Source organism: Rhododendron vialii, chromosome 7a (assembly GCF_030253575.1).
Source record: "Rhododendron vialii isolate Sample 1 chromosome 7a, ASM3025357v1".
Lineage (NCBI taxonomy): Eukaryota > Viridiplantae > Streptophyta > Magnoliopsida > Ericales > Ericaceae > Rhododendron > Rhododendron vialii.
The window spans coordinates 34,393,987-34,408,030 of record NC_080563.1 but is presented as its reverse complement, the minus strand read 5'-3'; the positions used below and the strand labels follow the sequence as shown (position 1 = coordinate 34,408,030).

Sequence of the window (14,044 nt, the reverse complement as noted above, 5' to 3'; positions counted from 1 at the left end):
TTTGCTTTACCAGTCGAAAATGAAATAGAATCATAAAATTAGCTTTAGTGCTACAGGCCTACAGCCTACACCAGTTGAAAATAAAAGCACAGACTGTTTTTTTTTTTTGCTTTACGCCTTTATCAGTCAAAAAATTAGCTAGCTACACAGCCTACACCACTCGAAAAAAATCAGCCAAAAACTCACTAATCTACAGCCAAAAAAGGGGGAAAAAATTAAGTGCTACACTAGTCGAAAATCGAAATAGAATCAGAAACTGTTTTTTTTTTTTTTTTGCTTTACGTTTTTATCAGTCAAAAATTTATCTACACCAGTCAGAAAAAACCAGCTCACTGATGACTGATCTATAGCCAAAAAGGGGGAAAAAATTAAATAAGGGGGTTTTTCGGTTTGATCGATTCAACTATTCAAGCCCTATCCATCCCAATCCAATACTCTATCAAGTATCAATTCATCAGATCAAAATCACATCAGATCAAAATCATGGAGAAAATATTTTCGTAAAGCCTTTCACTGTAACAGTCGTATTCTCGACTCTCGTAGAGAAATTCACAGAGAGAGAGAGAGAGAGAGAGAGAGAGAGAGAGAGAGAGAGAGAGAGAGAGAGACGTACCACTGTAGTCTGTAACACTGTTGTATCAGTGTCAATTTAGGGTTCGAGAGAACGGGGAGTCGGGGACTGATCAATTGAGAGAGAAAAGGGGGACTACCGGACAAGTTGCGTCGGGAAACAAGGGGCTCGGCGTTGATTTGATGGCGGTGGCCGGTGGCGGTGGGCATGGATCGGGTGGTACTGTTGAGGGTTGAGAGTAGATCTGGACTTCTGGAGAGTGGAGAGGCCAGAGGGGCAGGGCTGCGAGCCTGCGCCTGTGTGAAACGAAATGAAGTTAGGGTTTTTTTTTTCCCTTTTATATGTGTATGTTTCGGTCGGGTCGGGTTAACCCGAAACAATATATGGGCACCCGAAACCCGACCGAAGGGATTAAAAATCCGACCAAGTCAACCCGAACCCAACCGAAATAGAAAATCAGAACCACCCGTCAGCAATTTTCGGTTCGAGTCGGATCGGGTTTCTGGACAGCCCTAATAAATACAAGGGTTGGACTCCTCTCCATCGGAGTCAAATCCGCAACCTCTCACTGCCAAAGGGGGTTACACGACTGCTTGAGCTGGGCACGGGAGTCAGTCTCGATGTGTTTAACGTCCTCGCAAAAACTCAATTTCATTGGATATCAGTATCTAGTTGAACGAATCATATTTTCCACAAGTAAAGTAGACGGCCAGACGGTATATGAGACAAAAACCAATCAACCAAGCTTTTATTGATCTTCAATCAACTTAATTTTGTGTACAGATGTTAAACACATCGAGACCAACTACATGTACAGTTTGGATCTTGAATTAGAACCGTAATGAATTACGCTTTGCATCACACAAAGGGACCATCACACGAATGTGGACCGGAGACCAGGGTAGTGTACCTCTGGTTCAGTGGGGAAGGCACTTGAGCGAGACAAGTGGTGCTTGTGCTTTTCTTGGCGTGGACCAGTGTGGAATATTTTAGATTACGCTTTCACCAAATCTCCTTTACACGAAACAAATACACTAAACTAGAAACATATAGACAAATGGGCTCCAGTTCAGTTGGCATTTCGTGATCTTTCTCGCGTGGAAGGTCGGGATTTGATTCCCGTCGTGGATGTTTGAAATTCAAGACTAGACAGAATAAATAACTAATGAAACTCTTTGTAAACTAACCTGCTAATTCCCGCTAATGTGTACAATACTACTCCATAAACAAACAGATTAGAAGACACAAGTCTATGCCATTCTGTGGGGGCCATATTCTTTCTCATCCATTAATAGTGCTTTACTCTACCTAATAACCATGACAGCAGAAAAGGACTTCTTCTTCATTGTACAACTAGCGTTAGCCCGTGCCTACGACACTATGCATTCCGGTTGGAAATGGATGGCAGTTGTGTGATTTAGGTAAAAACTATGGGCACTTAATCGGGAAGTGGGAGTATGCACTACAGCCTTTGGATCAAATAAATCTAAAATGTTCTAACAATTTATCCCCACACCCTTCTGTTTTATAATAGAGATGGAGGCGGCACGCAAAGTCATAATCGCCTTAATTAACACATGGAACCGGGGAGGGCACACAAGGCTCAGCTATGTTTTGCGCATTAAATTAATGCGCCTTCTGTCAAATGGGGGCAGCCCAATGGTATTTCTCGGTCCTTTATTTATGAGAGGTCAAAATTCGAGCTTCGTCGTAGATGTTTGTGGTTTAAAGTCATGGACAGCCTATGAATTCATGTGCACTAACCTAATAATTTCCCTCAACCTACGTTGATGTATACCCGCTTAACAAAAAAGATAAACATGAATTCAAGATTGAAACAAATATCATAGACCAAAAAATTAAGAAGAAGAAGTGGACATGTCTCTATGTTTGGTTTAGATTTTGAGACCCAAAACGAACAAATTTGCAAATAATCCTTAAACTAACCTCTCACTTGTTATGTCTCATTTATTACACCATAATTACTATTTTTAACATGAAAGAGTAAGAGGGTAATTTTACTTATCTTACTAATATTTTTTAAAAATAAATTTATGGCATTTTAGTGGTAGCAACTAGAGTAGCTCGTAGCATTTGGAATTTCCCCATTTTACTCGCTAAAAGCAGAGAGTATCCAAAATCCAATACCCCAGTTCCAATTTAATAGTCTCTCATCTTATTTTAATTGGATAAAAAACTAATTATATCTTTAAATAAGTAACGGAAGGAGTAATAATTAAAGCCGCCGAATGAGCCTCTCCTCCCTCCCGAGTTCGGCTCCTCTCTAATTCAAAGGGAATTGGAGGATCCTCCAGTTTCAATTCAATGGTTAGAGTTATCCTAATATCTTTAGCCCCAAAGCTCATATGGTATTCTACGAGTACTCAATTACTCCCAATTATCACATTACATGCACCAATTTACCAAATTTCAAACATTAGTAAAATTTTATATCGTAACTTTAATAACAGGTGCTGGTTCAACGAACAATTGGATTCACAGGGTTAATCAAAGAACTCCTTTTGCATTTCTTCTAAAATATTTTTTCTGTAAAAATTATCTTACGTTCAATTACTTACTCTTACGATTTCTTTCTAATTTCCATAATTGAATCTTAATTTCAACTTTCTTACATATGAGAGCAATTACATCAATGAGCACATGATACAGTACGAAGCACACATGAAAATACATTAGTATCGGTAAAAAAAAAATCTCCTAAGCTACATAATAAGATAATATTAGCGGAAAAAAAATGTTGAAAGAAAAAAATTATTGATATAATATTAGTAAAAAAAATCCTCATGAGCTATATGATATCGGTCGAAAAAAATCTTCATGAACTATATATAAAAAAAAAATAGAAGCAGGTTTAACGGGGAGAGAAGACGCCGTTCAAAAAAAAAGAATTTTTTGTAAACTTCGAAGATTAATGATTTTTTTTTCGCCATTCAAAAAAAAAAACGAAGAGGGAAGACGCTTATGTAATTGAGAAATATTTAGGGATTAATTGGGTGCTCGTAGACTACCATATGGCCTTTGAGGCTTGAGTTACTAGGATAATTTTGACCATTAAATTGAAATTGGAGGATTCTCCGATTCAGATCGGAGAGGAGCCCAACTCCTCTCTTCCATGAAATTTTTTTCAATGCTGAGTGGGTACCACGTAGTGCCTGCTCGAGTCCGAGCATTCCATTTGTTTTTTGAACGGCTCAGATTTGGAAAGAGAAAATGAGAGAGAAAGTATTGGGATGAGAGGAGAGAGAAAATTTCAATTCGAACCGTCCAGAAATATATTGAACAGCTCGGATGCGCCGAATAGATATCACGTGAAATATATTCGCTCCGCGTTAAAAAATCTGTCATCTTCCATCTACAAATCCTAAAAAATTCCCCACGTGGCCCCTTCCAAAAGGATTACCCATCTCTCTCTCCTCATATTTTTTTTTTCAATTACTCCGTGTCATACTCTCTCTCCTACTCCCCACATGGATTTTATTCATGAGTTGTTGTATCCGTGTAACAGAATGTTGCTGTTATGATTCACTGATTCTACTCCTCCTCTAGTCCCTGCGTATCAAAAATGTCGGCGGCGGTTAGCGGCGCCGGAGGCGTCTCCGACGGCGTCTCAGCGAGAAGCCTGAGCGAGATATCGGAGGAGGAGGCGGCGGTGAGAGTGGGCGTAGATCTGGTGGCCGCCGCCAGGCGAAATCTCCGGTTTCTCAGAGTTGTTGCCGAGTCTCATTGGCTCCAACAAAAACCCACTATTGTCGAAGCTATAAGAAGGTAATAAGCTTCACCCCCCACCGCCCCCGCCCCGAGTACTGAATTCTCGTCATTAGTACTCCATCCATCCGTCCCAAATCACTCGTCATTTTTTTGAAAAATTGTGCAATTTTGAGATCGAAAAATAAAATACCCTGTCTTGTCCTGTCATGCGACTCATGCCTAGCCTGGTTACAAGCCCATGTTTTTATGCCTTAGACTATACGGTGACAAGCACATACTGTTTCATCTTATCTCTTGCCTAACCCGGTGACAAGAAGATAACGTGTCATACCTTGCCTAGTCTAAGTGACATACCATGTCTTGCGACGACATAAAACGGTTGCAAATCGCGGCAACATTCGTGTTAATGACACAAAAGTGTTTTTATTACCGGATTTGGTGATGTTTCAGCGCGCAATAGATTTTTCTCTGCTTTTTTTTCCTTCAGATTTTCATTTTCCTGTTTTTTCCCTTTTATTTTCGTTGATTTTCGTCAAGTTCCAAACAATCACTTAAATACAAACCATGGAAGCTGTGTTTGGATGGATAATAATAGTGTTTTTTTTTTTTGTGTGTGCGTGTGCGCGCGCGCTTATTTTAACGGAAAATCCTCGCATGTTTGATTTCTCTATTTTCGCGCAAGAACTCCTAAAACCGCAGCAACAAAAACATATAGGAGTATTTTTCTGTTAGTCTCGTCTCTTTTTTTCACAAAATCAGAGAAGCCAACAAATGTGTTGTTTTTGAAAAACAAACGTGTTTTTGTTCATGTTGCTGCCCGCGTCCGAGCAATTTTATTTTTCATCAACACCACCACTTACTTGGTAAATCCAACAAAATGGACAGTTAGGCAAGGTATGATACCGCATGTCACGACACTGCAACGAAATTACAATCCCTAGGCCACAGAGGTGGTTCCTTAAAAGCATGGCCCGACTCGGGGTGTGGATGGGGACGGATGCCAAAGCCGAGGAAGTCGGTATCTTTTGAATTTTTTTTGCTTCAAATTAATACAACTCTAATTTGGTGTAAAAAAAAATCAAAATTTTACCCGGAAGTATTTAATTTTTTCATTTGGACAAACAATATGGGATTAGCCATGTGCATATAAGCGCACATATAAGATCTTGGGCACCCTCCCCTTGTAAGCCGGTTTTCAAGGGTGAGTTCTACCTAAGGGTTTGTATCATTGGTATCAGAGCCAATCACCACATTGAGTATGGGCTCGGATGCGCATGTGCAAGTATGAGATTGTATGGGTGCGACTTTGCAGTTCGACTCCCGGAGGGGGCGACCTATTGATTGGACGAGAGTTCCATGCCAATAGAGTGATGCGCCACCGTGGACGTCGGCTGCGGAGCCTGGTGGTATGTTACGATCCTAATGTCCCACATCAGCTAAGTATGAGATTAGCCATGTGCATATAAGCTCATGGGCATCCTCCCATTGTAATCCGGTTTTTAAGGGTGAGTTCTACCCAAGGGTTTGTATCATTGGGAGAGTAATTTGATCAGAGAGTTGTAAATGACGAATTGGGTTTTGATGAATTTGTGATGGGTTTTTATTTATGCAGGTATGATGAGCTTTGGATGCCGTTGATTTCTGATCTGACGGTGGGGTCTCCTCCCCCAATGGTTCTTCCTCCAATTGATATTGAATTGGTCTGGTTTTGTCATTCCTTGAATCCGGTAAGCCATGGATATTTTCCCAGTTGAACACTGTTTGGTCAATGAGAAAATGTGGGGAAAGCTAAATAGAAAAGTAATCTACTTTACTAGTAATTTATGTTTGATTGACCAGACTTGCTGCGGACGTTATACAATCCATATATGAGGAACTCCAGTCAACTTATGGTGAAGGTTTTAAAAATTGCACGTTTCCACACTTATGTTTTGTAGGATCAGAATTGATTGTATATAGTTAATCTAATAATTACTCCACACTGGACGTTGCGGCATTTAAATTCTGAAAATGAGTTCGTTATCGGTTTGTAACCCAATTTCCTATCTAACCTGGCCAATCAAATTGGATGTGGAGTTATTTGGGTTCTTTTCGGTATTCAAAAATGAAAACATTCCAGAAGCACAGCCGTCTAATGTGTGTGGGTCCTGCATATATTGTGTGGGACCCACAGTTCATTGATTGGCTCGGATGCATTGTGTCCCGATATGTGTCCGGATATCTATGTCTGTAGCATTGTTCATTGAAACAAAGAGTCTTAGACACGATGTTGCTTTTCTTTGCTTTTCCTCCGTTTTCTTGGCATCCAAACCGATTACCTGTCAATTTCAGGCCAGTTATGCGCGATACTGTGAGTTGAGATTCTCAAAGCTCATAGGAAAACCGGCTATCTTCAACAAGGGGAACGAAGAGTATGCGCTGATCAGATGCAGGGACGTTTGGATCCATAAGTACCCATCTGAGCCATTTGAGAATGAATTGGCTTCTGATGGCTCAATCCCCTTGGTTGCGAATGAGGATCTTTTGAGCCTAGTATTAAAGCAGAGAAATTTGTATGCCAAGTTATCAGCACCTTATATGTCAGAGACTGTGTATTTAATAGCAGCCAGACAACGATACAAAATGTTTCTCTGTATGATGCGAAGGTTTTCCAATTTGTGTGCTCATTTGGTGCCTGCCTCAGACATTCTTCTCATGTGGGTGAGCCATCAGGTGGGTTAGATTTTTGTTATCTTCATCACTAGCTGTCTCTTTTCACATAATTCAGATTTGACTTGATAATCACGTCAACAAGTATTCAATCCAAGCTCTTGGAATTGGTAGACAAGCATTTTTCTTAGTAATCATGTTCAAATTACATGGTAGCAGTTTTGTCATACAGATGCCTTGGTCTCCAACTCCACACATGTGTGTGTACATATATAAATTACTTTCGTATAATGACTCAATTGACTCGACGGTTGAAATGGTAACAAGCAAATTTTTTGATAAAAAGTAACTATATTTTCAGTGGCTAATAATGCAGGAGTTCAACAAAGGGCGACACTAGTAATCCTAACCTTGAAAATATTTTTTCACCATCAAGCACAATGTTGTTTTTAGCGCACAATGTTGTTTTTAGCCGGTGTTTCATAAGTGTTAGATATGGGTTTGTTTTTCCAATTGAAATGCCCCAATTTTAAAGTACAATCAACTAGTTAATTGAAGAAATCAAAATTATTTACTGAAAAGCCATAACGGACAAGTTATGAATCAAAAGCCCTGACCTCCATGAATGCTATATAATCAGTACATTGAACACAAAAATTGAGCAATCAAAAGCCTAGTCATAGATTTGTCATGTAAGTACGTGGAAACATATCATGTAAATCTCAAAAAAGAGGGGTTTTATAGGGAGAGGAAGTAGTGAAGCACATTGACCAAGGGGCTGCTTTTGAGGCATATCAGATTAGTTGGTTCGATACTTCCCCAATGCCAGGGGTTCCTACTTCCTAGAGTATGGTTTAGGAATGCAGGCGGAGCACGAGACCTTCTGGTCACATGGTAGATCCGCCCTCGGATCTGTTAAGGGAGATGAATCTCTCATATCCTCCTTTGCTTTTTGTTAATGAATCAGAGCTATCCCACAGTATACGCAGCTGATGCGAAGGAGATGGAGGGGGATATGGGGAAGGTGGTGGCGGTCTGGGAAGAAGTCAAGGAAGAAGAGGTGGAAGAGACCAAGAAGCTATGGGAGGGAACTTTTGATGAACCATATGAGAAAGCTGGTGGTGCTGCCTGTGGATGGGCTGACAAGGTCAAGCCCCCGATTCACTGGGAGGTCACGGATGATGATGTTAACACAAGATACAAGTCCATGCTACCCCGATACTTGTTGGAGGTAGGTTGGAAACAGTATTTTTGATGCTCTACAGTATATTGGCTTGTTATTCTTAGTTTCTTACATTTTGGAAATTGAATTCTACACTCCCTTTTTTGACATCTACACTCCTTTTTTTGGATTTTAGTGTTGAAAGCGTATGTAATTTTTTTGCTATAAGACAAAAAAAGGAGTGTAGATGTCAAAAAATGGAGTGTAGAATTCAATTACATTTTTCTCCAATGTTTGATCCATTTGTGTTGTACATGTTCTAAGATTCTCTGGTTACATTAACTGAACTTCACCATTCTTCAGCATAAAGTAATGGATTGATTTTCTGATGTAGAGTTAGCCTTCAAAATGGTAAAGAAATTAGGTTGGACCCCCACTTTGCCCATCACACACATGTTCCTCCCAACAATGCTCATACTACATTATTCGATTCTAGTCTAGTTTTAATTCCCTACTTGTATATCTACCTTTACGTTGTGAATCAGACTGTGATGACTGTAATAGTGTTAAGTCGATAATTTTGAATATGTAAAAGATATGTCAGGGACCAGGCTCATAGCAATCATTTTGTTCTTGTAGGTAGCAAAATTGAGTAGTGAATTTCCATTATTTGACTTTTTTGTTTTCTATGTCAGGGGAGCTAATGCTTAATCGGGTAGCTTCATTCGTTGTAGAAAATTCACCAAGTAATATGTTTAGTGCTAAAAACTATTGGAACGCATGGAGATCACATCTACAATTGATTTTGCTTTAATGCTTGCTATAGTTCAAGTGGTACCTTAATCTTCCCTCAACCATGTTCTTAGGAACTTATGTTCCATTTTTGTTATCTTTCTGACCAAATGAACAGAAACCGCCTAACCTGATTAAAAATTCCTATACTAGTTAGGTGGCAATATTAGGTTTTATCTTAAAAATTTACCAACTGCAAATGACAATTAGACTAACTTCATTCCGTATGAAACTGACACTGGGGTGTTTACTAGATAGGTCTGTGTATTTGTGAAGCTTGACTCAAAGATGAAGGGAATGCAAGGGAAAACACTGCGTGACCTTTTGTGCCTCCGCATGGTGAGGTGTCACAAGGAGCTTAAGATTGATAAACAAATATCCAGTTTCCCCTTGGGCTCTTGGCAGAAAGCTTGGCATCTTTACTGTGAATTTGGAACAAGGGGAGTTGTGCTGGAGCTTCGTGATCGTGGCAGTCACTGTTTCGAAGGAAGTACAGTGAAAGACACAGTTACGTTTCTTTGGAACGACTTACTACGAGCAACCTCTCTTACTTGCAAAAGGGAAATTGATCGAAAGATTAGAGTTGTCTCTTCCATGACTCCCCCAATCCAAGCACCATACTTGCTGAAATGTGTGCCTGATCGTGTCACGGACGATTCAGGAGCCATGATATGTGATTTAATTCTGAGGATGAACCAATACCATCCTCAAGAAGGTCGGTGGTTGTCTCGCACTGTTTTGGATCACGCAGGGAGAGAGTGTTTTATTGTTCGAATGAGGTATGTTTTGCCTTTTGTTATTTCTTCACATACCTAAAGGTGGTCACTTGATCACCCTCAACAAAGGATAATTATGTACTACACAAACAAAAACTACGTGATGGTTTTTTTTCTTTAGCATGCACTTTGACTTCCCTAGAAAAAATTGATGAACACGCTAATGTCATTTCATTCTCACTCAAACACGCTAATCCTTAATACCAATTTAACTCTGATGCAACTTGTTACACAATAAATTTTGTAGCCTAATTTAGGGATTATTACCCAAAATGGTCACTGGGTTACAAAAATTGAAGGATATTATGCAAGATTTTAAACTGCATTTCATCAAACAAAAATGGCAATATTTGACGCATTTACATATTTTTCAATGTTGATATCATATGGAGTATTATAATTGGGGTAGATTAAAGTTTCTTAAAGAGTATCCTGAAAAAAGAAATTGGAGTCCCCACTGTGGGGAGCACTGTTTTGATGTGAATAACTATATTCTACTTTTACTGTTTTACATAAAATAGAATGGGCAGAGGGTTTTGGAGGAGGGGTGCTGAAACTCCTTCTGCTGTGAAATGGGAAGAAAGGATTATAGAGATACGTGAAGGTTCTTGGTCTTATGTTGCTGACTCCATCGGCCGAGCTCCTGGTATGCTCCAATCTATCTTTTTGTTGGATTCAGACACTTTTATCTGATGTCTGAAAAGTTAAAGAAAAAATCACCTAAACAAGAAAAAGAACTATCGACAAAATGGCTTTCTTAGGCGCAACTGAGTGCAGGTTCTTCTTTCTTGATTCATAGAACCTTGGAATCATGTAGATTTAAAACTAGTTTGCCACTCCCCCTCTTCCAAGCTCCAATCTTTCTTTAGACATCCACGGGATAGTTCAAAAAGGTCTTTTGGAAGACTACAGATGCTCAAATGATGCATTGTTTTCCTCTATAATTCCACTTGTTTTACGTTATATTTAGATGGGATGGTAAAAAATTTCGAACTTCATACGCTTGGTAAAAGTCTGTTTGCTTTGTTTTCTTATATCCGCCACAACTAGCATCGACCTAGATTCATAAGCAGTTATTTTCTTTTAATAGTTGTATTGGCTGTCTAATGCAGTGAAAGTGGTAGGAACAGCAACACCAAAAGAGCCCTCAGAACAGTGGAATGCTTCATGGGAGTTTTCGACTGGTGATGAACTGATGATACAGTGGGAATCGACATCTAGAGAAATCCTGAGTTTTGACCTGAAAAGCAAAGGATCTCCAGACGCAAAGGTAAACAGCAAATATACTTTCTTATGTGTGAACTATGTTACAAGTACATGTCCAAGTGTTGGATTTATTTGACTATAATTTCAATAGGTGATTTTATTTTCTTGCATAAATGGTGTTTACAAGATGCCTTAAGGCATTCATGCATAATACATGAGTTTATGCATATTCATGATAAATGGAAATTGTCAAACATGCGTCTATGCATATTCATGATAAATGGAAATTGTAAAACATGCATGCTTAGTGACTGTCAAACTAAACATGTCGGACATAGATCCCATAACTTATTTGATTGTTGAAATGTGTGCCATGTATACCACATACCTTTAGAAGAGTACATGTAGGATAGCCTCTGAAGAAAAAGATTTTTATGGGTAGACCCTTTAACTAGAAGTCAATCGAAACAAATTGAATATTGCAGGTGAAGTTGTTAATAGGACGGAAAATGCAATATGGAAGAAGGAACATCGATTTACAGAATAAAACAAAGGAAGAAAAGACAAACACTCAAGATGAAAATCGGCCAGAAGCAGAAGCAGAAGAAGGGTTTGTGACGCTAGTTCGGTTTTCAGAAGATGACCCAAACGGAAAAGCAACAGCACTACTTAATTGGAAGCTACTGGTGGTAGAATTCTCCCCTGAAGAAGACGCAGTTTTGGTCCTCCTATTATGCATTTCAATACTGAGAAGCGTGTCGGAGATGAGAAAGGAAGACGCGGGGAACTTGTTGATTAGGAGGAGATTGAAGGAAACGAAGCTCAGAACTAGAGACTGGGGATCTGTCATGCTTGATCCTTCTTCTTCATGCTCTCCATCCGTTACTATCAGTCATCTTCAACCTTGGTATTGGAATGCAAAAGCAGTGTTGGCATCTGATGATTCTGCGAAACAACCCGCGGCTTCAAGTTATTCACCTGCTGAGGGCGGCGATAAGTTGTTCAAGAAAGTTATTATTGCTCGAGAGTGATCGGATTTGCAGCCGTCGCTTGATACAGGTTAAGGAAATTTTTTGTACATGCATAGTTCATTACTTGTATGATGGGGAAAAGGAGTATGCCCATTTGATATATTTGTATACAAGGGTCAAGTAGCTGGACTCATATACTAATATGCGGTTTGTAATAACGGAGAAGTCTTAAACCACACCCGAACTTACACACACCCAAATACACATGCACATAATTTGAGAAAATATTTTTAAAAAATTACTACTGCTTTTTTTATTCACGAAATTGACCCAGCAAGTGTTGTCCTCCTCCAATACATGTATATATTTATATGTGTATATGTATGTTTACCAAGACAAACCACAGTCCGCTAGAATATGCATGTGCATGTGTATCCATTATATGTATGTGTATGTGTATCCATAGTTGAAAATGACGAAAAAGTACTGATGCGCGAGTCTAATTTCAAACCCAGTTCATGAAAACCCCGATTACAAACAATTTAGAGACCCGTACTAATTGTTTTGAGTCCGACGACAAGGCTGGTTGTGTCACCTATGTTCTGATCACCATTTTGATAGTGAGTCATTTCTGTGCACCTAATTTTAATAATGTGCTCTGGTTAAGTGTGCCTAGTGCACTTCGTTAATTTCGGGTGGGGTTGGACCATTTTAAATTGTTACTCGAGACTTGGGAAGAGGTTCATACTCTCATCAGGTATAGATTTGCGAAAAAGCTATGGGAACTGACCTAATGTGCACCGGTGGCATGTGAGGTCCACTCTGGATCTCGCACGGATAATCCAAGTTGTTCAATAATTTTCGAATAATTTTTCAAGTGCCCAAACAAGAAATCAGCTCTATCCAATATGTGAAGGTGTTTGATCCAATCTTCCATATATTATTTTTTTCAGAGTGGATTGTAATTTGAATGAAAATTAAAATATTGGATTGAGTATATACACACATTGAATTGAGTTGATTTCTAACTAGACCACTCAAAAAATTATTTTAAAATTATTGAACGGTTCCGATTATATCTACAGGATTCAAAGTAGGACCTACATGCCGTCTGTGCACAGTTGGTGCACATTAGGTCGATTCCCCTCAGAGGGCTCATAGATTCGTGGCTACCCCATTGGATTAAATGATGAACTCACGCTCACCAATGAGGAGACGGTGATGATAAAAATGAATGAGAAATTCGAAACTTGAACTTGATTGAACAAATTCCAGGCTTAAGTTTCATAGCTACTCATTGAGGCTAAACATACCATCTATATGTAATAGAAGCCTTGGAATCTCACATAGATAGTGGTGTGGCGTGATGAATCATATTTGTAATTTCATTTAAAAGAAAAAAATAAAATAAAATCTCACTCTAAAGTCTAATGCCTTGTTTGGATCACTTCTTGAAAATATTTTCCAACTCAAAAAACACTGGTTACTCTTACTTTTAATCGTTACTCCTACTTCTCTCTCCCCTCTCTAATCATTATTTTCATTTCTCTCTCTATCTCTCAATTCATTATCCCTACCTCTAATCATTACCTTAATTTATCTCTCCACTCATTACCCAAAAATCAAACTCAAAAATTTTCAAAACATCATTCAAACAACGGTCCTACTAATAGGTGCTCCTGGGGCATCTGCGTAGGAGTAACGATATAATTTGAAGTTAATGATGTTTAGGGTCACATCTTTAATTGTAATTAATAATGTTTTATATAAGCATTAAAATTTTGGATGGTTGAGAGCACTTTTTTCTAGATTTTGTTTGCAGCATTAATTGCATTATCTTGGCTGCCAATATTACCCTTTAGAATAGCTTCTGTTTTAGAAGTCAAAATAATACTCCTTCCGTTCCTTTTTAAGTGTCCTGCTCCGTAATTCCAACTTATTAAAAAGATATCATCATTACACTTTTCACATTAATTTTTTCCTCCACTTTCCCTACTTACCCATCATCATTACACTTTTACTCACTAACTTTTCAAAATAAAATTTACTTTTAGGGACAAAATAGACAATGCACTAACTTTTACCCTCTTAATTTTACAAAATGGACACTTATTAAGGGACAGCCCAAAATAAAATACTGGACACAAAATAAGGGACGGAGGGAGTATGCAAGAATATAAAATATAGA

At 38.8% G+C, this 14,044-nt stretch overlaps 1 protein-coding gene across 2 annotated transcripts; it reads left to right on the top strand.

Annotated features, from left to right (window-relative positions):
* The first annotated feature begins 4,013 nt into the window (after positions 1-4,013).
* On the top strand, positions 4,014-12,092 carry LOC131333167 (glycine-rich domain-containing protein 1). 2 transcript variants are annotated; one of them, XM_058367535.1, is made up of 8 exons: positions 4,014-4,357; positions 5,913-6,027; positions 6,632-7,012; positions 7,917-8,180; positions 9,162-9,682; positions 10,201-10,325; positions 10,792-10,949; positions 11,371-12,092. In XM_058367535.1, exons 1-8 carry the CDS (start codon positions 4,155-4,157, stop codon positions 11,914-11,916), a joined length of 2,313 nt encoding a protein of 770 aa, XP_058223518.1. In that variant the 5' UTR covers positions 4,014-4,154; the 3' UTR covers positions 11,917-12,092. The 2 variants fall into 2 exon arrangements, with proteins under 2 accessions (XP_058223518.1, XP_058223519.1); XM_058367536.1 differs by lacking the exon at positions 4,014-4,357 and adding an exon at positions 5,137-5,805.
* Positions 12,093-14,044: the final 1,952 nt, after the last annotated feature.